Source organism: Sander vitreus, chromosome 5 (assembly GCF_031162955.1).
Source record: "Sander vitreus isolate 19-12246 chromosome 5, sanVit1, whole genome shotgun sequence".
In the NCBI taxonomy this organism is placed as follows: Eukaryota; Metazoa; Chordata; class Actinopteri; order Perciformes; family Percidae; genus Sander; species Sander vitreus.
In genome coordinates this window covers 16,774,433-16,802,136 of record NC_135859.1, presented here as the reverse complement: position 1 = coordinate 16,802,136, position 27,704 = coordinate 16,774,433, and the positions used below count along the sequence as shown (strand labels likewise).

Sequence of the window (27,704 nt, the reverse complement as noted above, 5' to 3'; positions counted from 1 at the left end):
CTCAAAAAGGTGTCACAGAGTTACTGCTCAACCCCATCCTGGTCAACGAGTCCCAGGACAGATATGAAGAATATTTATGGACTGACTTGTGGAGCCATTTGCCTGCAGCACAAGCTGAGCTGGCTGTTGGCCCACTCACCAAAGATTAACTTTGACATTTCCTCCCCTAAATCTGCTCTGATTAAATATTTGCTGGCTCATTTAATATGAATGTGAATTAATGGTCAGTCAGTGAGTTCATGCCTGCTCCACTTGAGCAAATGCCATGATTTGGCAGAAAGACCTCTGCACCTCCTATCTCTTGTCCGTTGCATTTCCCGTTTTCTGTTTACGAGTGTCATGCCTGATTTTAATCTAGTCCTGTTTTTAGCTCTAAATGTGAATAAAGTTCACCTGTAGTGGCTCTTTATAGCACACACTTGCAGTACGTGAAGCTGTAATGTGAGGACCTGATTGCCGTTCCATTGTGTACAAATATTCATATTCTCCTCAGGATGAACTGTAATAACTTTGGTAATCTTTTGACTTTTCCTCTAGCGCCATCATCAAGTGAACATTTTAACTCACCCAGTACTTTGGTTTATGACCAAATACCCGTACAGCTAATGACAGCTGAACTTAGTGTATTAAAGCTATAGTGCGTAGTTTCTGCCTCCCCCATGAGGAATTCTAAGTAATGACAACAAAACTACATGATACAAGCCTTCCGTGACCGCGCTAGTATAAGGAGGACACGGTCGGGTGACCAGACGTCCCCGGTTTCCGGGGACAGTCCCCGGTTTCGGTGACCTGTCCCCGGCTGGAGCTGTCCCCGGAAATGTCCCCGGTTTTCACTGTGACTGACAGACCCGAAATTGGATTGAAATAGCACCCCTACACGCACAGGCTCAAGACAGCCAGAACAAGCCTCAGAGCTCAGAGATGTTCTACAATCAGAGGCGCCGTACAGGGGGGAAAAGTTAGGACAATTCCAAGGGTCCATGACTGACAGGGGCCCAAAAAAATAGGTAAAAACAAAATAAAATTATTAAACCATCATCATTCAGTATATATATTTCAAATATAATAATAAAATGAATGATCTCTTTGTTTTTACTTGTTTTTGGCAGTAAAAGTTAAATTGACCAAAAAGTAAACATCCATATTGACCGACCACCCCCCTGTATCTGCATGAAATGGTTTGGTCCTGCCTTAGCGCACTCAGTGACGGTGTTTAGTTTCAGTCAGTAGATGTGCCAGAACTACAGTGACCACAATATTGCCAAGTAACGTTAAATCAAAATCTGGTTTTCAAAAAAGGAAAGAGAGAAAAGAGAGAGAGGAAAGACAAAGGAAAGGATGTCAAACTGTAACCCAGTTTTTCACCAAGAAAGGTGTGTAGCCTATAGTCTGTGAGTGGTATTAACCTGTTGGCTTAATGTTCATAGTGAAATAAGATAGCTAGCTACAGACTAGTGTTAGCCTACATTTAATCACCATTTAATCAGTGCAGGGAAACGTTTAGCAAGATATTCATATTAAATCATTGTCCCTGCCCCTTTTAGCAGACTTAACAACAGATGACTCAGCAGCACCCCAGTCTCCCCCTAACTGTGCCCCTCCCTGTCCCAGTGAAGGTGAGCAACACTGTGTTCAATGACATGCCAGTTAGCATCATTTCAGGGAGTCTGTGGGGATTTCTGTGGGAAAATGAAATATTTATTAATGACATAAATTCAAACACATTAATAACAATTATTTTTCTCACATAATGATCATTATGAAATAAAATAAAAAAAACAACAACCTACTGTCTGTACTGGATGCTGGACAGTTGGAAACAGTGAGTAGCTTACCTGAGCCTGCATGCATGTACAAATCACCAGCAGTAAATATTGTGCTAGTACTAATATTGAAGACAGTTGCAAGCCTTTAATTAGAGTTATGTAAAGCTTTTGATGGGACAGTTAGGTCCTAGAGATGTGGTGACAACAGCTGCGCAGAGGGGGCCCAATTTAATTATTTGTCATGGGGCCCAAAATTCCTGGCGGCGCCCCTGTCTACAATGCCCATATTTTACGATGCTAAAATTAGAAAGACCTTGTGTTTATGTTTATTTACATGGAGTCTGGTGGGTTTAGCGAACACAATTTCGCAGACTTTTTATTTTAAAAAAAGGATCTTAATCTTTAACAGAAAGGTCGACCTCCTTAGAAATCCTTTCCATAATGTTGTCAGACACTTGGAAATAAATCTGAGTCTGTCAGCGGCAAAACGAGCACTTTTATGAACGTAAATACAAGCTGGACAATTGACGTCCTATTAACTTACATTGTAGCTTGTTTCACCTTTGCCGACTGCAGCGATCTCGTTTAATACTGGACCAATGTCAAAGGAAAATATTTCCTCAATAGTTTTAATTGTGTCCGATACTCAATGAGCTGTTGTAAAAACAAGCCTAGCGTGAAGCAATAAAGCAAAAGCTATCAGAGTAATGTAGTGCAGTAAACATTACAACATTTCCCTCTGAGGTGTAGTGGAGTAGGCTACAAGTATAAAGTAGCAGCAGGGGTGATTCTAGGATCAGACCTTTAGGGGAGGCTCAGGGTCAAAATTATAATGTATTCTCATGTAAACTATTTATGTCAGCACAGACATTTTTGTTAATTGTTTAGCCAGTGTATCCCACCATAATGGTTAATATATTGCCAGATTCCAGACAATCCCACTTACTTATATATATCCCACTTACAAATATGAATATATATTTCTACTGGTATGCTTCCTAGTGACATTAATGCAAAAATATGAAGAAAAAACTATTCCACCTGTGTGTGCATGGTTATAATTCTTAAGTGCAAAATAGTTCAGGCTACAGCACAAATATTTCCATCCATAGATAAGAATAATCAAGTCTAACCTCTGAATTTCTTTTCAAAGTGCACCAGATTGATGCATTTAAATGTTAAAATAGACAAAATATTCTTAAAGGGGAGCATGCCCATGTGCCCCAGTGCAGCTCTCGGTCTAGTGACGCCCCTGGGGCAGTGTCCCTGTTTTAAGTTTTACAAAGATAAAAACATTAACTTTTTTGGAGGTATTTACGCTTCTGAGCTGAAACTGTCCCCGGATTTTGTCTCAGAAATCTGGTCACCTTAGGACACGGAGGACTCCGGAGTTTTGTGGAGCTGATAGTCTTAATTAGCTTTGTAGCAACTCATTTGACAATGGCTTGAATGTAATGGACGTTCATAAATATCAAAAAGTTACACACTAAAGCTTTAATACTAATTACCAAATATTAGTATGATTACACACTAAACTAACTCACCATGTCAAACATTATACCTGCAAAACATCACCATGTTAGCATTGTCATTGTGAGCATGTTAGCATGCTGATGTTAGCATTTAGCCAACACATCCTTATACCTAAACAACATTATAGGTCAATTTTAAGATTCCCAAAACGACACATACAACCGTTCTATGTCATGTGACCAATTCATTTAACATAACAGGTTTAGTTTCAAACACATAGTAAACATTATATAACAGAAAAACACAAGTTTATGCAATAAAAATACTTAAAATGAGTCATGTAAAACTACCAAAATGAGGAAGTAATGTGACGTCATGGACGTCATCGCTTCACAGACTAAGGTCCGTAAAGCTTTGTTAATTTTACCTCCTTACGCTGAAGTTGGCGCTCTTACACTTTGTCACCTCACTTCCTACATTGCTCTCGCGATGAGTACTACAGCCACGAGAGGTCGCCGCCTAACAAGAAACATAATTGTGGGTCATTATGAGCTGTTGCATTCAGCACAAAGCACCGCTGTTGTTTCTTTTTACCTCATACGATATGAAAGAACCAATTTCAGCAGGAGTCCATCCACACTCTTGTTATTGTCATTTGAAACCGCTAATTAGCCATAAATTTAAGTTCAATTTAATTTCCGTAAGTAGGGGAATAAATTATTAACACCAAAAGTTAACCGGTGTGTGTGTGGCCCTGATGCATACCTGAAAGGCAGAGTGGATGAGGTGTCATGTATCCCTATGTCACTTTCTTCATTTGCTTGCCCATAAACCTTTTTACTGTGTTTGAAGAACAGAAGTGCCTCACTACTTTTTAGCTACAGCCACCATAACATGACCTGTGCACTCACAGCCCTAAAACAATGCTCTTCTGTGCATCTTTGCTTACAGGACTTTAATCCCACCAAGAGGCCACTACACATTTCAGGATACTGTTTCCCTCCACAGTGAGTTAGGAGTAAGAGGCATGTTGAAATGTGCAGTTTAATTTTTCTATTTAGACCTTGTAACCCTGTAGGGAACCTAGATATGATTACATTTATCCAAGCCAAACAAATTATTCAGTTTGAAACATAGACCATCTTGTTTGAGAGTTACTGTGTCTAGTTTGTCCTGAAATATGAATCATTTCTCCATTGACAAGGAGTCAAATCCTGACGCAGAACTGAAAAATCTTCATGGTTACTGAAAAAGTGTAGGATTCTACTGTTTAATAATGTTTATTAACAGAAAGAAACAGCAAGAAAGAGAGTAACACACTTCTCAACATGTCAAACATTGTGCATGTTCTGAAATGTACGCTTTAACTTCATACCAGCAATTAGACACTAACAGATTTATTTAAAGGACAGTGTTTTTTTAAAACTTTGAAGCCAGAACAAATACGACTTTCATGTTTTTTATGTCCTGAGTGTGAACCCCACTAATGTGATTTACTTGTTTTCTATTAAATTTGACTAATCAGCTGCAACACCCTTCATTTAAACCTCAGATATTTTAGTGTTTGTCATATTGGAACTTAATTTGACCCAGGAGAAGAGATTTGATCTGAAAAAATAACAAAATACTAAATACCTAAAATGCAGACAAAGTAGATCAATAATGAAAGCTGTCCTTGCAGAAATGTAGGAGTTACTGAACAGTATACTAAGGCAGAGTTTGGAGAAATCAGACAGGATGTGGATTGTCTTTGTGCCCAGATGCCGCGAGTTCAAGCTCATGAGCAGAATGTGATCTATTTCTCCTTGAGGGTCCTAGACTCTTCCCAGTACCGGAGGGAAAAGTAGAGGGGGAGGAAAGCCATAGGGGGTCTGCTGTGCCATTCAGGTTTCAGGTGACAAGTATTCTGCGCATTTGTCCTGGGGCAGACAGACAGAGAGCCATAAGGGCGAGTGTCCCCTTGAATGTTCTAGAAAATTCCCTGACCCTGAGGAGTGTTGCGTTACACCTTCCAATTGTAGCTTCCCGGGCTCGTCCCAGAACAGAGAGCCCTTTGAGAGAGGCTGCCGAGAATTCGGGATACAGCAATTTAAAAAAAAGAATTAAATCTAAAATCTCCATAAGACAATCCATTACAGTATACGCTTTAGATTTAATGGATGAGTAGACTTTTTAACCTCTGCATTCTTTGAAAATCAAGTGAGCCTGTTTGCTCTTTACCTTTCACACATTCACCCAAATTATCATCACCTTAGATCATCTTGAATAATGTTTTTAATTCCCTTCAATTCCCACACACATTAGTTCCCGAAGACAGCAGTGACTGAAAATGCTGCAGGGTAGAGCTTTGTTTCTGTTTCTCCCGCTTTTGGCTTAACCCAATTTATTAAAGATAATGTACAACTCTGAGCTTGTTAATGTGAAGCTTTACCGGCTGTTTTGTGAATAAAGTAACAACGGAGATAAGTTTCCCAGATACTGCATTGCTTTTAATCTTTCTTTGCTTATTTCTGTTCCAAATTGTATTCTCGTTAATATGAGTTTGACAGAATATGAAAGAACGAAGACAGTTTAACTTGTGATGATGTGATGTTTTTCCTTGCAAGTGATGCACTTACTTCATCCTTTTGTAACCTGCTCATGTTATTTCTCCTTTTCCATGTGCGATAAAGCTTACTCAGGTGTGTACTTATTCTTTTTCCTTTTTGTGTGTCTTTACTGCAGATGGTGAGTCACGCCCTCTCTCTCAGTGAATAGCCGGCCTCACAAAGGAGAAAGGATCTCAGCTCAGCCAGTAAATAAAACCCTCTTCCGTCTGCACAGCGTGGGAGAAGTGCCACTGTGGTGCTAGTGTAGTATCTCTGTAGGCTGATAACGGGAGTGAAAGCAGCGTTGAGGGATCATCTTTCACTGAGCCACTCGACTTTCATGCCGTGGCCCTGGAGCCGGATTTCAGGGCTGGACTGTCAGTGGGAACGCAGAGAGACTCACATGGACTTGATCAGCAGAGCTGCACAGTGCCTGGGTGTAAAGCATCTTCCTCATGAGACTGAAAAAGCTTACACGAGGGAAAAGCCATGCTATTGTTTGGATGACCTTCATTAAAGATTAAGACATTTTAACTCACATTTTTTTGTAATTTTTGTTGGGGCCCAGTCAGGCTTTGTGGTGGGAACAAGGACAGCTGGTGTTGATTTTGATTCTGCTTTATGAGTTTTCATCACTGGGAGAGCGTGTCTGAGTGGCAGGGGGAGCCAGCATGGCCAAGACTCTGCTGAAGATACAGCGCTATTTCCGCAGGAAACCTGTCCGATTCTTTTCCCTCATCCTTCTCTACCTGACCGCCGGGAGCCTCGTCTTCCTGCACTCTGGCTTTGTTGGGAATAGCGGCCCCGGGGAAAGAGGGGGGAGTCGAGACGCTGTGGTAGCTTCAGAGATGGGAAGCCGGACTTCAATGTCAGACACTCGTGGGCTTGGCATCATGAGTCGAGTGTTTAAAGAGACACGCAGGTCTGGACGGAGGTACGGCCCTCCGTGGATGAAAAAGGCCAGACAGGAGGGCCGGGAGACGGTGCGCAGGGGGGGAGACTACACCAACAACTGGAACCGTGCACTTAAAGGCCGCAGTGCCAAAGACGTGGACGATGGAAGAGGTGGGTTATACCAAAACTACTTCACTATATGGTTGTACTGGTATTTTTTTCAGCTTGACAGTTTTCCACATTCAAACAACAGATCTTCTCCCACATCATAAAATCCAATTGATACATTAAAAAAAAATATATTTTGAAATTTGCCCCTGACTTTTCCAACATAAAAAATGCATTTCTCACTTATGCAGATCAGCAAAGCATAATAGAATAGAATTTACTGGTATAATACATTTTAAATGATGGAATAATCACAATATGTGCCAGCCATCACAGTGTTGCAAGATTAATGACTACTCAGTGTTTACAACTGGATTCTTGTGTCAAATAATTAGTAAAATAATTATAATAACCCATTGTTTTTTTGTAGTTGCTAATGAGAATATTCAACGACTTTAAAGAATTCAAAACATTTTATTACAGGCTGATTTATAACGCACATTCGCTGGCAAACACACAGGCAGCACTTGTCCCTCCAACACTTAATGTTAATATGAAATTGATCCAAAGTAATCTCTAATTACAAACCGCACTGTCTTAATGATTGTCATTGTCAGTCATTGTCAATGATTGATTTCTGGTTGTAATTGGTCATGTATGAAATCTCTTGAGAGTGGAGTTAGATGATAATTATGATTAAGTCCTCGTCTCAGAGGGAATCCTTTAAGGTTCTCACCCAAAGAGCTTCAGCTGCAGCTTCGCTTTGTGCCGCTCGGCACGTGTTCAGCTGCAACACAATCACAACATTGAAATGTCTTCGCAGTTTTTACAGTTGTATCCCTCTGTGTGACTAGGCCTGTAACAATTACTACATAATTGTCTAGTTGTCAATATTTTTTACATAATCACGGTTTCCTTGTTTAACCGCAATAGCGGTTAAATTTAGCTGAGGTCTTGATACGTTTTTGTTTAGATATGCCAAATTGTAATTATATAGGCTAAGTGATTATTGCCGGACTATATATTTTTATTATTTCAATTGTTAGTTGTTGGCACTTGACCATATACACGTTAATAGCAACAGAAATAAAAAGGGTGGATACAGTTAGAAACGATGTTTTATGATAATAAAAAGGAGTTGTTTACTTCATAGGCTGTGTATTTGTTTTTACATTATCTAGGTCACATAACGGTGATATAACCAAAAAGATGTATCCTGGAATTCCTTCAAAACTTTAATTTGTTTGAAAAAGTAAAAAATAAATATATATTGTTAATCGCAATTATTCCTGAGACAATTAATTGTACAGCAAAATTTGGAAATTTTTACAGCTCTATGTGTGAGTACACAGTCTTGTTAGAAAAGGTCAATTCATCAATTCATCAATCAATTTGATTTGTCACGTAAAATCGTACAAGGTACATTTCCAGTGATATTTTATCACATCAGCTCCTTTAACTTGTGTATGATTCATTATAAAGCAAAATGTGGCCGCCACATCGGTACACACAAAAAGTAAAAGACAGTTTACATATAAACTCCGGACTGGCATGTGACATCTTATCAAATCTCAAAATGTTTTGAAAACACCAGGAAATGTCTGTCCTGAGCTGACCTTGGATGCTTACTTATTCCTTTCCAAATGAAAGATGATTAAATGCGCTGATTACAGGATATATGTTACTCCTGGCTCACTTCTCTCTTCCTCCTCATGGCTTTCCTAACCCTGTCAAACACTCTCTGCACTGTTAGATAGTATAAAGTAAGTATAAATTATTAAAAAAAAACAACATGAGAACCAGACCCCATATTCCTATAACTCTGTAAGGAAAAATAGTGTTTAGCAGTTGTGGAAGAAGTACTCATATCCTTTAAGTAAAAGTAGTAATACAGAAATGTTATAATACTATGTTATAAGTTAACGTCCATTCAAAAGCATTGAAGTACCCGCATCAAAATGTATTTAAGCACTCATGCAGAAAACTATATACATTATATTGATGGATTATTATTACTGATCCCTTAACATGTAAGCAGTATTTAAAATCTTAATCTGTAAAGTAACTAGTAACTATAGCTGTCAAATATATTGAAGTATAACAATACACATGTAATATACAATACAATATTATACAATATTTATCCCTAACATGTAGCAGAGTAGAAATATAAAGTAGTATAAAGTGGTACCTCAAAATTGTAGAGTACAGTACTTGAGTAAATGTTATCAGTTATTACTCCACCAGTAAAAAACATTCAGTTCAGCAGTTGTAAACATCTCGTCTAGATACTACTCAACACATGCTACATTTCTATTCATTCATATAAATAATATCTTAAAATAGACACTGAGGAGCCATACATTTTTCTAAAACTCCATTGTGGTTATGTGGGTTTCTGATTTCCCTCCAGAATGCAGTACAGACAGGTGAAGAATATAAACTGGCCATAAATATGAAACACAAGTGTGAGTGCCTGCTTCTCTGTGTTTTAGTGAGATTTTTATCTCACTCTACTTGGGGATGGACTCCAACCTCTCTGAGCCAGAAGAAAAAACAAATAAGTGATTATATTACAAAAACTATGAGTCACTGTTGTACAGGACCCTGCTGCACATTAGAGTGTAGAATATTTAAGAACAATGTTTTTCTAGTACAGTGCTGAAGGCCAGGAAAACAAACATGTTTACAATGTATATTCAAGCTTTGGGTTATCTGTTCAATGAAGGTCTCTCAGTCTTGCTCAGTCCTCCTCCTCCTCCCCTCCCTTCCTGAAGCACTAACCTCACAGGACTGCAGCTAAAAGTGATGATGGAGTAATTAGCAGCTTCAAAGCATTTGTTTGCTCACATACAGAACCACTCAGTACTCTGCAGTCTCTTCTCACTGTAAATGCCACTGGCTTCGAATATAATTTGGAGCGAATATTGCCAGCACAAGATGCAGAACGCAGCACATAAACACATTTGCACTGTGTGGTGCAATGGCGCAGAAGCATACTGTACTAAAGGGAAAACAGGAGTGGACTGGGGATAGAATTTAGCAGCTACACTGTTGACATTCGTTAATATGATCCACCAGATAGAGGAGGTTACTGTGGAACATTTGTATATTGAAACAGATTATAATATCATCGGTTGCATCTGATGTTTCATCCTTTACCCTCATGTCATACTAAGAAGAAATATACCATTCAAAATGAGGTTCCAGCTTCATTTAAATTCACATTTCCCTTCATCATAAAGCAGATTAATTTCTGCAACAATTGTTAGAAAGGAAGATTACAGCTGAGTCCTGCAGCACACCACATGCTGCACGAATGCAGGCCTTTAGTCCATAACAATTAAAGTAATGCAGTAGACGAGGACTCATTTAGCTATCATTAGAGGCTCAGAGGGGTAATGGCACAGCACAGATGGTGAGAGGTTTGTTTGTTAAAGGTATAGTGGAGCCTGTGCAGCTCAGTTAAACAGAGATGATGATGATGTGTTGACCTGCCAAGGGACTACAGATGAAAATTAGCTTTTTTTCTAACTCTGGCACATTTACATTTTGAGTGTAAACAAAACATGTCAATTGATGTGCATTGTCCCTTTTAAATAAACAAATAAATAAATAAATATAAACAGTGTTTTAATAAAAGGGAAGAAGCTGTTGAAGGGTTGCTGTATGCCTCTGCAGAAGTTCACTGGAGCCCAACCCCCACACACTACTGAATAAATGCATAGATGACAGTTACAGTTATAGGCCACTAGAAGGTGATGTGTGTCTTTATAAATAAATAAAGATTCTGCCCCAGTTTGGACTCATCATGTGCTCTGTTACTACACTGCGTTGGCATGTGAAGAAGAAACTGCTGTGGACAGTATTAACTTTTGACTCTTTTATGGCTGTTTCACACATTATTTGACTGTGTTGTACAGTAGCTGAAGTAAACATCATGAACATATATGTATTTTCTTTCCAAAATATGTCTGTATTTTTGTGTACAAAACTAACATATATTTTTTCTCTTTTTCAGCAAAGTATATCGGCTGCTACATTGATGACACACAGAAAAGAGCACTGAGAGGAGTTTCATTTTTTGACTACAAAAAAATGACTGTATTTCGTTGCCAGGACAACTGTGCGGAAAGGTATGACGGCAGCAAACAACAATAAACACTCATCCATTAGATATACCAGTACTCTCTTTTTTTATTTCTACTATGTAGCTGATAAATAAAGTAGAGCTGACAGTGCAGAACTGCTGACATGGAAAATCCTGACAGTGATTAAAAGGTACTTCCTCATTTGTGGTGTTTTATGGAGCCAACATCATAGATCTGATGACCAGTTAATGACTAATACAGTCTTGTCACATATATTAACATCAACATATATCTTGATGTGCAAAATAATTTAAAAAATAAAAAGACTGGAGAAAAACTTGCAGTAAAACAAATAATCTTACCCCAAGGCCCATTTTGTAGGTGTTCAGGATCTTTCACATTATCAAGTTTTCCCAGTTTTTTGAGTTTCAAAGTTCATTTTTTGTAGTTGGAAACAGCATTTAACAAAATTATCCTGAATAAAAATGGTAATTTGAACATCAATGTACATCACCATGACAACTGGGCAAAATGCATCTTGCTTATGAAGATCATGAAATATGATTAAAAGCTCCAGGACAGCCATTAATTCTACCTTAAGGTGAGATTGTTATGTTAACATTTAATCATAAAACACTACACTGAAGAATATCATTACTGTCCAGCTAAAATACACTATATGGCCAAAGGTATGTGAACACCCATTTTGCATATAGGTTTGTTTTTCTTGGTTTGGGCTTTACCCCTTTGTATCAATAAAGGGAAATCGTCATGTGTTTCCAACTCTGTGTCAACAGTTTGGGGAAGGCCCTTTCCTGTGTTAACATAACAATGCCCCCATGGTCCATAAAGAAATAGTTTTTCAAATTTGTTGTAGAAGAACTTGACTGGCCTACAGAGCCCCCGCCTCAACCCCATCCAACCAACCATAAGGTCTGTCCACATTATATAGTAGGACATGCGTTTTTTTTTTAAGATTATTTTTGGGGCTTTTCTGCCTTTAATGGACAGGACAGCTTGGTGAGAAAGGGGGAAGACATGCAGGAAATTGTCACAGGTCAGATTCAAACCCTGGACCTCTGCGTCGAGGCATAAACCTCTCAGTATATGTGCGCATGCTCTACCACTGAGCCAACCCGGCCACTAGTAGGACATACTTTAGGGCCTACATCATGTGGACTCATCATCATCCCTCTTTTCTCTCCCTGTGGAATACCAGAGACGGCTCTATCGAATGCATTGAATTACAGCCATTACTGATTCACAGAGCGGAGAATAGGAACCTGAGAGAGATGCTTGTTTTCGCTCCTTCCTCCTCTTGCTTCTTGCTTCTCGCAGCCTGCTTGCCTCCTCCCCTGGAGCAGCGGGTTAATATAAACAGACAATCAAATAAGGCGCAACAGCACATAAGCGCACAGAGGTTTGGGTTTGATTGACAGCCAAGGGGATTTGTCCTTTGTGAGGGGTGTGTCAGACGTCTAATTGCACCCGAAAGGCCTCTTGGGAGTTAAATCCTCCATGCAGCAACGGAAGCGAGAGAAGAGACCTTGTGTGATGGATTCAGTTTTCATGTGTTTGTATAATTGCCTTTAGAGCCTCGCAGCATCTTCACCAAAGAGAGAGATGTTCTGTTCCAGAGTAACGTTTGGATATATTCTCATCTGTACTTCAACATCCTTTGTGCACCATGTGTAGTTTTATTGATCACTGCTTATCCAGTTGCTGGATAATGAATGATAATCTGTATTGGCCTGTGAAGGATTAAGACGCTCCATGAAGGCTGAGAACAATCACTTTCACCTCTCTGTCTTTCCCCTTTACTAACGATGCTAATTCTTTTTTCTTTCTCTTTCCTCCAGAGGGTACATGTACGCAGGTCTGGAGTTCGGAGCAGAGTGCTACTGCGGTCACAAGATCCAGGCACCCAATGCTTCAGATAGCGAATGCAATATGGAGTGTAAAGGAGAGAAGAGCAACCTGTGTGGAGGAGCCAACCGACTATCCATCTATAGGCTGGAGCTGAGCCAGGAGTCGGCGCGTCGCTGTGAGTCTGACAACTTCAACAACAACTAAAACTCCCCCTGGGCTGCATAGGAACAACATGCTGCTCCACATAGAGCTGTCAAATTAACACAAGACAGCACTGTCAAATTTGAAAATTTAAAATTTGGTCACAAATTTTATTTAGTTGAAATAGAAAAAATGTGAACACTGGAACTGATGTCCATGTGCAGAGAAACACACGAGCATACTTGAGTATACCAACAGTATCCACTGAGGCACAAAGATCCAGAAATGTAACAAGCCCGGCTGTTTTGAAGGAAAATATTTGTTTTATGTTAGGTTAATGCCACAGTTGGGAGCAGGCTGCTCTGTTGTGTTTACCTCTTTCCCCAGAGAGCTGTGCTACCTATGTAGCCCAGCCAGCCGTGGTCTGCATCCTAAACACTCACTGCTGCCTGCTGCTGAAAAACTGAAGTGAAGAAAGGGCTGATTAGCAGAAGTGAAAAAGATCTGTGTGTTGAGGTAGTTTGTTGAAAATTAAAAAAAAAAAAACGGCCACAGGGTGAGGTAACTTTACACACCTTTTTCTTCTTCTCTTTGCTCTTCCTTTTTCTTTATATGCCTACTGCTTCTTAGAATAATCTGCTAAAGTGAAAGGAGAGAGTAGTATACACACCTATGGTAAATATTTAAACACTAAATGATCTCACTTTTCTCGCCCAGTTCAGTGCCATTTGTTTTTTATTGCTATTTCCATTTCTGCTTTTTTCTCTTTTCGCCATTAGACTGCTGAATAAGCTCTTCATGTTTGTGTTTTCACCTCTGACCCTGATCTCCGTCAAGTGAACATCATTCTGTGGTTTTTTTTACCACTTAGACCATTACAGTCACATGGTTGAGTGTTTTCAGGTGATCCTGCAAATATATTATTCTGCATTTATTTCTTTTGCTTAGTTGTTATACAGCCTATCTGAAATATATTTCACTCAGCTATGTATTTGCAACAATGACTTTATTATTTGCTCAAGACCTTGTTTGAGATGTAGCTATGTTTGGATGCTGCATATGTGTGAAGCTACTCGACGGACCCACAAAAAAAAGTATCTCCAGTTGATTTAAAAAGCTCTGCCACATGCAAGGGCAAAGAAGGGAAACAGAAAGAGGATGCGATGAATATATACTGCAGGGAAATAAAGCGAGAGCAATGACATTAAAAATGCAACTTTTAGTCAGGTAAAAAGGTCAAAAATAAATAAAACATTAGATACACACACATGGCTAGAGTTAATTTGCAAGGGGTGTTGCTCTGGCTGAAAGCTTCACAGCACTGATATGACTAGCTCAGAAGTCTTGGGGGAGGCTTCAGGTTTTGGTAGCATGAACTTAAATAGGAAGAAATACCGCTGACGCACAGCTACATGTGCATATTTTATTCCGTGGCGTTTGAGCAAACAGGCTGTTTTTATCATGGTATCAGTCACAGTAAAAAGCTTTTAGTGTTTGCTTTTCTCCCTCCCTTATAAATGCTTAACAGGCTGTTGACAGCATAGAGAGTTTCATATTTACATCAGGAGCATGGCTGACAGCCTGAAATAAATGTGAAATCAATGTTTGGATTTTTTCCGCAGTGACTTAAAACAGCGTTTCTAACCTGTAATAAAGCGATGCTGCTCACGACCTTGCTGTCACAGGCTGCATATGATAAACAGTTCAATCCTGATTTAAAATCACTTCCTCTTGTTTTGTTTTGATTTGTTTGGAAAAAGTGCTCCCATTATTCTGTAATTAGAATGTGTGTGTGCAGGCATAGCAAATCAAAAATATCAAAGACAAAAACAAACAAACGTATGGAACAGAATTTTACAGCTAAATTAACAACTTCCTGTGAAAGAAAGATGCAACTCTTCTCTGCTGTTGTGATTTATGGTCTATCCATCAGACTAGAGTGAGGTTTTGAGATTAAAGGTCATCAACACACTGCAGGGATTTGAAAGCTGCTATTGGTTGAGTCGGCAGATCAGGGCCTCAGTAGACTGGAGGAGAATCCCAGAGGGATCTCTTCATGAGGGGTCAGTGAATAGACGCCAGGCTGGTGGAAGCTGTGCTCAGTAACCATAAAACTGGAGTATTTTGTGTGTTTTTCTTTCTATTGTATTGGTGAATAACATTTTCGTTTGTTCTCTCTGTTTCAGATGGCAGCGCCATTTTCAAAGGGTGTTTCCACAGGCCTGACAATGTCACTCTGGCACTTCCCTTCAGCGCAGTCATCCAAAACATGTCTGTGGAGAAATGTGTAGACATGTGCACGGAGAAGGCAAGCTTTTTTTTTGGGATGTGTGTATTCATGCATTGTAGATTTGTGCAAGTGTGTCTCCAGTGTTTAATGGCAATTTTATTTCAGGAGAAAACACTGGCCGTTCTGGCTGGAGATCGATGTTACTGTGCCTTCCCGACTTCTCGCTTCTCCCTTCATGAGCTGGAGGACGAGGGCATGTGTGTCCACCGCTGCCACGGGGAAGAGTTTGAGAGCTGCGGGAACAACGAGTACTTTGTGGTGTACCAGACGCAAGTTCAAGGTAATGTTTGGTGGCTGGCAGCAGTATATAAAGCACACAATGGAATGAGGGGCATGTCAGTAAAATGTCAGCCACACCCTGCATGCAGGAGATACATATACAATAATCGAGAGCAAAGTGTCTCAAGTGTGAAAATGCTATGTTCTTGTAAACTAGCAAATACCTGACTCCACCCATGTGAGCCCTGTTTCTTTTTTCTCACCTCTGTGTGTACTAGAGTCGGTATACAGTATATCAACTGTTGAAATGTATCTATATAATATATAAATGTTATAGAACCCACATATATTTACTGTTACTGCCATCTGAAGGTTTATTCAGTTCGGCTGTAAAATATCCTGTCCCACACTTTGATAACCAAAGTTCAGGCATCATTATAAAAACATCTTTAAAAGATAGAACAGTTTTATTATTATTTCCAAATATTGTTATCAGTCCCAAAAGTCTAGCATTTGTGTTTTTGTTGACAGTGTTTCCTCAACGCACCAGACAGCTGTAGCTTGGATCAGCAAAACAAAGAGCCCAGTATAACAAAAAAACAAGAACAGGCTGCAGCAAGAAGTGAACTTGATGTAAATATTCTGAATTCGGAAACTAAGCTTAGAAAATAACCAAATATAGACACCACAAAGTGTCTATATCCCTTTTATTTAAAACTTTTTGACCTTTTTCTTCAACAAGGTTAAATGTCTTTGCAACAAACTGCCAATGTTTCAACAACTTCTTTGTTTTTAGCCCGTTATTACAAAACTATGTCAATAAACAGAAAGTGACTAAGTTTTAGGATCTATTTGAAATGTAATTGTGTTTAACAACTTGTCAAATAATTTGCAGAGTCATAGTTCATGCCCATGTTTATCACTGTAGCATTTTTCAGTAATTCTATACACAACAAATCATTAATATAGCCTGTTGTTCTTTGTGTTTTGTCAGATAACCGCTGCATGGACCGGCACTTCCTACCCACTCGTGCCAAGCAGCTGGTGGCCCTCGCCAGTTTCCCCGGAGCCGGCAACACCTGGGCTCGCCACCTCATAGAACTCGCAACTGGCTTCTACACCGGCAGCTATTACTTTGATGGCTCCCTTTACAATAAAGGTAAGCATCGACATTTATCTGACATGATTCACAAACATATTTATTACACCTCGCTGTGGATTAAATACAAATGTATATTCATTGTGGAATCGTCATTGTTTCACAGGATTTAAAGGGGAGCGGGATCACTGGCGGAGTGGGAGGACGATCTGCATTAAGACACATGAGAGCGGCAGGAAGGAGATTGAATCCTTTGACTCCAGCATCCTCATGATCCGAAACCCCTACAAAGCCCTCATGGCTGAATTTAACAGAAAATATGGCGGCCACATTGGATTTGCTTCCCAGGCCCATTGGAAAGGGAAAGGTGAGCTGTTATAGCCACTATATTGTACAGTATTTGTAACAATGCATCCTGTATAGTGATGTAAACAAACGAACAAACTAAACAATGGAAGACAGTTCATTTTTCAAACTGAAGGCTGACTTTGAGTAAAGCTTTCAGACATATATTTTGTTAACTGTAAGCTAGATAGTTAAGATAGGAAATACATGTTTTTTCAGTTTACGAGGCAAAAATATATCCAGCTAAAGGACAAATGAGAGTCTCAGTCCTTACACTGTTGTTTCTCAGAAGTTTTAATCTCAGTCACTCAGAAAAGAAAAAACATCCTCCAGCCCTACTGAATAAAACTACATTTGTCACCAACGTCTTTACTGTAAGTGTGGTAATATTCAAAGACGTGGGAAATGGTGATGTAGGCTGGTAAGGAAATTAAGGAAATGAGCAATAAACCTAGGAACCTTAGTGGTTTTGACCTCATAAACTAATATGGTTGAGCACAAAGTTTAGAAAACATTCCAAAACCATTTTCAACTGATACTGTATCAGTCACGATTTTACAAAATGAGAAATGAACCAATTAGCCAACCAACCACAAACCTCTTTGATGAGTTGTGTCAACAGGCAAAACCTGCTTGTTCCTCTCGTGCTACATTTAATTAGGAAATGTGACGGGACTGTGTGAAAACAAATGTAAACGTTTGAACGATACCAGTCTCATATCTGCCTGTTCAATATGAAGCCAACAGCCAGGTTTATTATATAAAGAAAATGAAACATTTGGGTTCAGCAACTCTTTGTCTATAAAATGTTATGCTCTTTGCTAAGATATATTTATATTTCATGCATATTTTGCTTTTCTCAGCTCATTCACCCTCCTAAGGGACTGTTCATTATTTATTTAAGGGGCCACCAGAGGAGTTTTGGGACCTTCAGGCTAAAAAGACTTGACCCTCCCCTTGCCAGTAATAATTTCTCTATGACCCTCCAAAATGATTTGAAAAAGTGGCATGACCCTCCCCTTATGTGCTAGTTTGAGCTTAGCAAAGATGTACAGGTGTCATCTGATTTTTTACAGCCATGACATACACGAGTTAACCTCTGCATTCTCATCTTACACATCCCACTCCTCTGTTATGGTGTGGTGGCCATTTCAGTAGATTTACTCACTAACGTTGTGGAAACACAATAAGCATGGGAACTAAATGCACACTTCCTGCATTACTTCAAATACTAAGTTACTCCTCTAGTAAACTAGTAATATGAAATAAAACAATAAAACATTGACACCATTCAGCAAAGGACACTGGAAAATAACCAATTCAACACTGATTGCTATGGACTCGTCACTAGGCTTCCTCAGTCATTGTATATTTTAGCACATAGGTAAAGCTGCCGAAGCTGAACATTATATTCCAAAACATATATGTTTATTTTTAAAGCAGATTTTAAATTACATTGTAACAATTTAACAATTCACCCTTATGAAATCCAATCGCGGCACGGCTGTCTTGGAACACAATAGACAGACGGTGGCGAAATGCCCCGACACTTAAATTCAACTAAAATGTAACAGTGAACAATCAGTGTTCGACCTACATTCTGTTGAGATGCCTCTCCAAACGCAGAAACCAAGCGAAGTCACACCATAAAACGTTAAGACACGTTGAGAAAAAAGATCCGTATTTTGCCGTAATCCAATGACACGAAAAAAAAGTAATCCACAGCGATCAGTAGATCCACAAACAGGTAAATGACACGGTGTATCCAGCAAGGCCTATACGAGCGTCACATTCACCAGCCAGCTCCAAACAGGTGAACGAGGCCTCTCCACTTCGCCGTTTAAACAAAGTGGAATAAACGTATAAAAGTCCAAATCTATACAAAACCCGCAATCAATTAGTAAGCTGACATCACATTTATATACATATGGCATTTAGGAAACCTTTATTGCAACGTTGGCACGGCAAGATGTCCAGACACTTTCGTTTTTTGCGTCCTGCTGCTCCCATCGTCAGCCAGGTAATATTTTTTTTACTAAAGCAGTATATGAAATCTGATCTATTATCTACCACTATTTAGTTGTTTTGTGTTATTTAAGATATTTATAAAATATCTGGTCATGCCAGATATAATTAATTATTCCACTAATTTTTTAAACAATGCAATTACCCGTTTCAGCTACCAGAGGGGCAGCTCCCTCTGCCCCCCAGCAAACTCATGGGTCAGACCCATCTGGTAGTGAAGGCGGGCAGAGACTAAGAGCTACATGAAAAAATATGCACCAAACAAGCCACTTTGAAATGTTGCTTTTTTCATGAATACAAAAGTTGGGTGACCCCCCTCCCCCCCCCCCAGACTAAAAAATGTCGGGTGACCCTTCCCTCAACAAAGAATAAAAAGACATGACCCTCCCCTATTTTCCTCCGGTGGTCCATCCCATAAATACCGAACGGTCCCTAAGTGTGTCTTGGTAACCATGGCAACTGGTTTTGTCTGGTCCGCATACCGTCTCTCTGACTTTCTGTGAGGTTTAATTGATTTTTCCAGAGGCTGGAGAGTTGCCGACCCAGCAGTTGTCTCTCTTTGTGGAAACATCAGCACATTTGGCCTGCCATTTCCAATGAATGTTTATTCCTTCTGTTGGTGGGGAAATGATCCAGTGACATCAGTAAAGAGAAAAGCTTTTTGACAGCTGCCACTTCGAATACAGAGAGAGGATCCAGTTTGAGAGTCAGCGTGACATTGTGTTCAGGGTGCCACATGTACGATTTGATGCACTCACCTCGGCAGGGGCAGACTGTGGGGCTCAGATGATGTTATTGACATTGATGCCTTCCAGTGTGGCCCCATAAAGTCAACTCAGGGGCAAGTGCAACTTATTTTGGAGGGCATGTCATTTTACAAAGCACAGTCTGTTATTTTTCCAGTGTTATCTGGTGGCTTTAGTTAAAGGCTCTTACATAAATCCCTTTCTTTGGGTTTTAAAAGTCAAACCCCTGCTAATAAGAACATAAGTATCTTAACTAAATCTGATATTGAGTCAAACATTAACGGAACAGGATGTTCACGGGAGAGCTGCAAAATTGCATTTTGGACCAAAATAATTGCAGTAAAAATGTTTCGTTCCTTCTTATTTTAAGCTGAAGTTGCTTTTGAACGCGTGATAGCTAGGAGAACAGACCAGGTGTGGTCAAAGGCGTCTGTTCCTCAGTGTTTCTACACAGCTGGTTTTGTTTTTAGATGCAGCATATACTATTCTGTCTACTGTGCATCTCTCATTGGTTTCTGAGACAGCACTGCAAACTCAGCAGACTTTCAACTTTAACGACAACCTCTCCTAACAGTAAAGATGAGTGCTAATGCAGCACAGCTCCTGCCAGCAGACGCTTTTATGGGCCAGTAGATTATCAATGAGTAAAAGTTGCAAGCAACGGATTTTCCTACAGTACATCTGCAGTTTGACTGACAACCGAGAATGTCCACTTTCCAAACATTTTAGAAATGACTTAATGTTCCCTGCTGTGGATTGCGCCACACCTCTTGAGCATATGACATCAATGTTTGGCTGTCACGACTCTCACTTCCCCTTCACTCAGTCCCCAATTTGAGTTTATAATTGTTGTTATAATTTCATTAATTTTCATTTTTGCATTTCGTCGAGACCGGGGCCTGTATTTATCAAACTATTCTTCTATTCATGCTCTAAGCATGCAAATGATTAATTGTGTAATTATTAAAAGTTTGATAAATACAGACCCTGATTTCTTCAGGAAGACAAGCTGAGTGGTTTTTCTGTGTCCAGTACTTCAGTTTGCCCAATATAATGGACTTTATGTTGTGCATTGACACCCACATGTCCTTGTTGATTTATTTTCTTTACTCTCATTTGTCTTGCAGAGTGGCCCGAGTTTGTGAAGAATTATGCCCCTTGGTGGGCGTCCCACACATTGGACTGGCTGAATTATGGGAAGATTGTCCACGTGGTCCACTTTGAGAATGTGAAGAGGGACCTGTTCTCCCAGCTGAAGGGGATGGTCCAGTTTCTTGGTTTGAAGGTTTCTGAGGACCGCCTTCTCTGCGTCGAGGGCCAGAAGGATGGAAACTTCAAGCGATCGGGGCTACGAAAGCTTGAATATGATCCCTATACTCCTGAAATGCGAGCGAACATCAACGAACTGATCAGAACAGTAGACGCTGCCCTGAGGAAAAGGAACATGTCTGGAGTTCCAGAAGAATATATGCCAAGATGATATATGTGATCCCCTCATTTTCTTTTTTTCCCCTCCTTTAATTGAACTGTTCTGTCAACAGACTCTGCACCATATTTTGTAGGATTACATGACTTCCAAATGTTTTAAATTTTTTTTGTTGTGAACATAGGTTGAAGTTGTAGAAAGAAGTCTCTTTACCCTCCTATTTTAATTTTCTATTCATGTTCTTTAATCTTCTGTTGCACTTCAGCAGTTCCATGCATTCATTTTTTTTCTCTTTGGCTGAATGAAAAGTACTTATCTATAACTGCTCTATGCACATGTGCTGTGTAGGCATGTGCACATGCCTTAACATGAAGAAGGTACAATAGCTGTGATTACAGAGAGGCTCATCTGACTGTGCTGGGTGATTTGTTGCCAGTGGAAAAACATGTGACCCAAAATATATTATACAATACCGCAAAGTGTGTTATATAAGCTTATTTTGTGCTAAAGAGAAATATGAGAAATCAAAACATTGTATGAATCTTCTGCTGCTATCACAGATACAGAAAAATACTATTTTATACACGAAAACTTTAAAACGTTTAGCCCTTTGCCAGAGGGAAAAATGCAATATGCAGGCATTAACTACCTGATGATGATACTGTGTTTCCAAGTATTTGTACAGTATGTTATTCAACTTACTGTATGTAAGAGGAATCTTGTTTTCAATGATGAAGAGGTAAAGAACTCAGCTCCTCGTATTCAAGAAGATGAATAATCCCTCTTGAAGGCACTGACAAGGAGAGAAGAGGATTTATCTCAACAGCATTTATTTATCTCTGGTGTGCAGTGCACATGTCGACTAATTTGGTTGTGAATATGTTTTCTTAACACTGGACTCAATGCAGAAATCCAAAAAGCACTTTGCTGTGCAACACTTGGCCCAAAGATCACTGAGGAATAAGGCGTTACACTCGTGGTATAGATCGGAGCTTACCTTTAGCAGTAGTGATCATTATAGATTTATTTTATAACAGTTAATCATACTGAATGGGGGAAAAAAAATGTTTTGTTGCTTTGTTGTAAGAAGAACAATGAAACAGTTAAAGCTGGTGATAATTTTACTCTTCATGATAAAAAAAATCTCCACAAATGTGTGAAAAATTCTGCCCAGATTTTATAAGCAGCACGTCATATAATGGTACTCAATGTGCTATGCCATATGCTTAAAAATAAACAAATATATAAATAAATAAATACATGAATATATAACAAATAAATAAAACACTGGTGACGAAAAGCCAGAAAACATTAACTGACTTCCATTTTCAGAATTATATAAATATATTTTTGTATAGTGTGTGCTGACACATCGGCAATATTTGTATTGCAACAAGCAAAACGGGAAAAGTTGTTTCTATTTTTAACACATGCTTTAAACTTTATTGGCTCTTGCTTTCATTGACAAGCTGGCACTTTCTCAACATGTGTCACATTTGAATGTATTTTCTATGGAATGAATGTAATGTGATAAGGCCCAATAAATGAATCCATAAAATGATTTATGGTCGACTGTAATTTAAAAAAACAAACATTGCAATTAAGATGACCAGTAAAAAAGTGATTGTGTATTTTTGAAGATCAAAGAAAACGTATTGTAAATCATTTACAGTCTCTCCAGGCTCCTCCATTATTCAGAAGTACTTATTATACTTAATTAACCCTAACATATTTTATTAAAAGTAAAATGACTACATCCAGTGGGTTTATGGTCCTGTGTGCACATCTAGGATCTCCTGTTTAATACGGATGAGAGAGCTGAGTTTGATAGTTACAGCTTTATTTAAAAAAACACAAACATTTATTGCACAAGTCACATTCACTATACAGCTCTCATACATGAAATAACAAAAATACAGGTCTATTCAACACGCTATTTTGTCAACTAGTAATAGGAGCTAGGTGTGTGGTATTTCTATTCATAAGAGCTAACTACACTGCACATATTTCAACAGCAGTCCTTCCCCCATTGGCACATTGTATTTGGGTCTGATACAACATACATAAATACTGCAACACAGAAAATTGTTGCGTACTGTGGTGTCAGTAAATAAAACCCCAGAACATCCCTTTTTGGACAGTTGAGGTGCATGAAAAAGAAATACCAGTAATCAATTCTTGCCTCTTTTCCTTCCAGCCAGTGTTCTTCATGATCTTCTGTTTCTGTTTCCAATTGTGTGGCCTGATGCTTAGCATTTTAGTTCAGCGGTCAAATGAAAACTTTACAATAATCAATTCAACACACTGATGAAAAAATATTTAAAATAAATGACATAATTGCAATCCATGCAAGAGCCCTGCAAGACTCGCAAATGTATCTGCAATCTTAAATCTATACTGTCACCATTTATACACACACACATTGTTTGTGAAAGGAGCTCCTTGAGGCGTCCTTTTACTAAATATAATTTCAGACATTGCTTGAAATAATGATAATATATTTTTATGTTTATTATGAGACAATATACATCATATTTTACAGCCCTTGTATTTTACAACTTAAATTCCTCTATGTGCTGCAGTAAAAACTGCCTGCAAAACTTTCCACAAATACTGCTCTGAAAATATTCCTTTTTGATGAGATTGATGTCACCCTGCAGTGCACAACGAACAGATTCTTCAACTACATTATTTTGTGATTATTATGTTTGTGAGTCTGAATTGGCAACAGCTTTCTCCATGCTGCCAACAGTAGAAAAGTGCAACAAAAATGCTCACAAGCATTGTGCATGTATAAATTTTTTTATATGTTGTGTTTAGTAATTGCATATTTGAAAACAGTATATATACAGTTTGGGATTAATGTCTCTAGATGTGTGTAGAAGCTCTGCCGTCCATGGAGCTGGACCTGGAAAGGTATCGGCTGGTGGTTCGGCCTTCCTCTACCATTGCATTCTCCATCTTTGAGAGCACGGAGCTCTTGAACTTCCGCTTGAAGTCATTGCCCATGAAAACATACAACACTGGGTTAAGGAAGCTGTTTGCTGAAGCCAGAGAAGTGCCTATTTGGAGTCCAGCAGTTAAAAAGCTGTGGTTGTAGTTTTGATGGTTGAGCTCAAGTAGGACGAACACGTGGTAGGGCAGCCAGCAGATGAAGAAAGCAGCGACGAGTGCAGACATGACTTTGAAGGGTTTGGAAGATTTGGTCATCCTGTTGGTTCGAAGTCTGAGGATGATGATAGAGTAGCAGGTGACGATGACGATGAAAGGGACAAAGAACCCTGCAAGGAAGCGGCTTACTGCAACTATCAAGTGTTGGTTTGATATATATTTGTTGTGGCAAATGGTCCTACCCATGTGACTCCCAACATCCCGGAAGATGATAGAGGGAAAGCTCAGCATGATGGCGAGAAGCCAGGACATGACAACAACAATGGATGCCTTTTTAACAGTGCGATGGTTCTGAGCCCAAACTGGAAACATGACTGACACACAGCGGTCGACGCTGATGACGACCAGGAGGAAGATACTGCTGAACATGTTGAGGAACATAACAGAGGGGGCGAATTTGCACATGAATTGGCCAAAGATCCACTCATCCATCGCCATGTTGGTGATGCTGAACGGGAGGAAGGCGCAGAAGATGAAGTCAGAGATCGCAAGGCTCAGGTACCAGGTGGTGTTGACCGTCTTCTTCATCTTGAAGCCAGAAATCCAGATGACCAGCATGTTTCCACAGAAGCCCAGCAGAAATATGACCACACTGACCACGAGTAAAGACACACACAAGACTTCCTTGAAACATGTTGATTGGTGCTGAAAAACTGACTCATCTTGTGGAGTGTAATTGCTTTCATTACTGTAGTTATATTCATAGTCATAAACATCATATAAAAAATCCATTTTGATTTCTGTGGAAAAAAGGAAAACATTTCAAATAACCAGCATTTTAACACATTTAACATCATTTTCTCACAAAGCTTAATACATGAAAAAGTGTTTGAATCTAAATTAACTCCTTTATAATAACAACAATGCCATACGTGCAGTACAGACCTCCCACTGCTGTTGACTTGATGGTGTCCAGAGTTTAGTGTCAACCGAGCTGCTGCGACTTGTTAGAAACACTGCACAACCTATCTGCTTAGCAATCAGCTGACTATGTGGTTTCTCAACACTTCCATCCCCTAAATACTTTCAGTACTGCATTTTGTGGTCTCAAAATAACAAATTCTGAAAACTCAAGATAAGGTAAATGGTCTTTATTTATATAATGCCTTTCTATTTATATAATGCCTTTCTACCTTACTGGGCAAAGTGATTTACAATAATTAGCGTTAACACAAAGTACAGCTGAGGCTTATGTGAATGTCATTTGCTTTGCAGGTATTTGAGATGATTTAATCTGAGGAGGACATGAATGTCTGTAATAAATTGCATGGCAATCCAATCGTTGATAAAATATTTCAATCTGGACAAAGTGATGGACAGAGCGACCAAATTGCATTGTCATCCTTACGGCCATGGCGCTAGCTTGGCTAAAAATGTGTCGATCAGAAAAATCACATCTTCAGCAAACATCTTAGCACACAGTTGCCTATTTAGACATACAGCTGATATGGAGCAACATTGTCATTGGAGTAGTGGAGTTGTGTTTCTGACCACCTCACAAACGCAAGTCCAATATTCACTCTCCTTTTAGCTTCATTTTTGTCTCCAATTGTTACTCTAAAAACATTGATTAAAACAAGTTTAAAGGTAAACTCTGCCCAAGTTTCATTGTGATTCACTGTCAGTGTCTCATGAAGCCTCTGCAGTCTGGGTCTTCCCCTGCCTTCCTCTGTTTCAACATTTAAAAAATCACCAGACATTCTCATTGTTGTTCCTTTAATATTGTTACTGAATAGAAAGTTAGATTAATTCTATTAAAAGGTTCACTCTTCACAGCACATACACAATAATGTATTTTTGTGCATTTTACACTTTAAGGAGAAGCATCATTTTGACCCTGGAGATGTCATTTTACTTTTTAGTCAAAAACAAAATTAGCTCATATTTCTCTTTCAATTCCTGTACTGCTGTTGGTTAGTAAGTAAATTATGTACGGACCAAGTACAGACTGTTGACTGGTAGTGCCAGTTCACCTCCTGGGCAGTGCTGAGATGCCCTTGAGCAACTTCTCGGGGCATCTGACCCTAGGCAGCTCCCTTTGCTCTGACATTTAATGCATGTGTACAGGTTTTAATGTGTGTGTATTTAGGGCAGGTGTACGTACTGTGAATAAGAACAGAGTGAAAAAATTTAATTTTCTCTCTCTTTTAAAAGTTGGATCTTCTTCTTATTATTATATGACTACTTAGTATTGAACCTTAATGCTCTTGTTCGTGAAAAAGAGAAGTATCTTAATGAACACACATATACTTCCCTCTGTCAGAGTTTTGTGATATAGCTCTGATGTTTCCCTTTTCTCTGTCAGATGCATGTTATTGGCCAGATGTATCTGTTCAAAGTCAGAGGGGTAAGTCATGTAAGGCCACATTATTCATTAACCATAAAGCGTTCTTTAAACACGCTGACTTTAATTTGATATTTCAGGCCCAGCTTTTGATGCAGCTGTTTCGAATAGCACAGCACAGAAAGCAACAGCTGTTGCAAATACAGCCACAGAACATTGTTAGTGACTGAATGAGCTCTCTAAGGTTGTCCTGCTTCATGGAGTCATGATCATCGAGGCAGATGCATTTGAAGCAGCAGCAAGAAGAAGAACCGCAGATGGCAAAGTTACTCAGTTTGAATGTATGAATGTGTGTTGTAATGAGTGAGGAGGACAGCAACGTTCGCAAACATAACGCTTGAGTCCAGATTTCATCTGAAACTCCCACATTTCTAGACCTCCAAACCAAACGATCATATAGGTCTTTTATTCATACTGTCTAATACAACCCATGGAGTGTTTCATAAATTAGCGCCCTTAGTAGTGGGGGGATATTTGTTCCGTCTAAACGTTACAGATGTCATTAACGTTGCGAAACGGTCACAGTTTGGTTAGGTTTAGGCAATAAAACTACTTAGTTACATTTAGAAAAAGATTGTGGCTTGGGTTAAAATCAGTACATTTGTTACGCTAACTCACATCCGGTCATGCACTTGATGTAGAATGTGACGTAGTTCTGTTTGTTCTGTAAAGTAAAAAAAAACAAAAAACAGTTTACTTTTATGTTCAAACAGGACACAAACCCCAGTCTCCTTGACCGTTTTACCCATCCACCATAGCAACCTACCATGAACCCACCTCCTTACCTGAAGTTTGCACATACTTCGCACCTCACCTCATAATTACTACGGCCACTAGAGGGTGCTCTATAACCGTAAATATGGGTCATAACTGCTGCTTAAACAAACAACTTATGGGATCGTTTTTCAGGGGAGGACTCTCTCTTTCTGGAAGATAAGGTGAATATGTTTAGTGGGATGAAGCATCACAAAAGCATCACAAAATTAGTCTGACTCTTTATGGTAAAACGAAGAAAGCTAGTTTTCATGGTTGTGTTGTTTACTTTCACTTTCTTTGTATGATTTGAGGCGAATGTGTAGGTTTCACTTAGTATTAAGAGTTTTGATTCT

At 39.2% G+C, this 27,704-nt stretch overlaps 2 protein-coding genes across 5 annotated transcripts in view; one reads left to right on the top strand and one right to left on the bottom strand.

Moving 5' to 3' along the window:
* The window catches only part of wscd2 (WSC domain containing 2), a 39,076-nt gene extending 16,435 nt beyond the window's left edge, over positions 1 to 22,641 (top strand). For both annotated transcript variants that reach the window (XM_078250708.1, XM_078250706.1), the window contains exons 2-9: positions 5,964 to 6,892; positions 10,851 to 10,965; positions 12,780 to 12,964; positions 15,117 to 15,238; positions 15,326 to 15,500; positions 16,434 to 16,598; positions 16,705 to 16,905; positions 20,782 to 22,641. In XM_078250708.1, coding sequence (XP_078106834.1) covers positions 6,499 to 6,892; positions 10,851 to 10,965; positions 12,780 to 12,964; positions 15,117 to 15,238; positions 15,326 to 15,500; positions 16,434 to 16,598; positions 16,705 to 16,905; positions 20,782 to 21,134 — 1,710 coding nt within the window. In that variant the 5' untranslated portion in view covers positions 5,964 to 6,498 and the 3' untranslated portion in view covers positions 21,135 to 22,641. The remainder of the gene's footprint in view (positions 1 to 5,963; positions 6,893 to 10,850; positions 10,966 to 12,779; positions 12,965 to 15,116; positions 15,239 to 15,325; positions 15,501 to 16,433; positions 16,599 to 16,704; positions 16,906 to 20,781) is intronic.
* Positions 22,642 to 22,903: 262 nt separating this feature from the next.
* cmklr1 (chemokine-like receptor 1) lies at positions 22,904 to 25,245 on the bottom strand. Of its 3 annotated transcripts, none has more exons than XM_078250709.1 (2): positions 25,137 to 25,245; positions 22,904 to 24,991 (listed from the first exon to the last, which is right to left on the bottom strand). In XM_078250709.1, exon 2 carries the CDS (start codon positions 24,981 to 24,983, stop codon positions 23,949 to 23,951), a length of 1,035 nt encoding a protein of 344 aa, XP_078106835.1. In that variant the 5' UTR covers positions 24,984 to 24,991; positions 25,137 to 25,245; the 3' UTR covers positions 22,904 to 23,948. The 3 variants fall into 3 exon arrangements, with proteins under 3 accessions (XP_078106835.1, XP_078106836.1, XP_078106837.1); XM_078250710.1 differs by having other exon boundaries at positions 22,904 to 24,843; positions 25,137 to 25,233; XM_078250711.1 differs by having other exon boundaries at positions 25,124 to 25,206.
* Between the last annotated feature and the right edge of the window lie 2,459 nt (positions 25,246 to 27,704).

Excerpts from the sequence above, each read along its gene's own strand:
- cmklr1 (XM_078250709.1), bottom strand. The coding sequence starts at position 24,983 with ATGGATTTTTTATATGATGTTTATGACTATGAATATAACTACAGTAAT.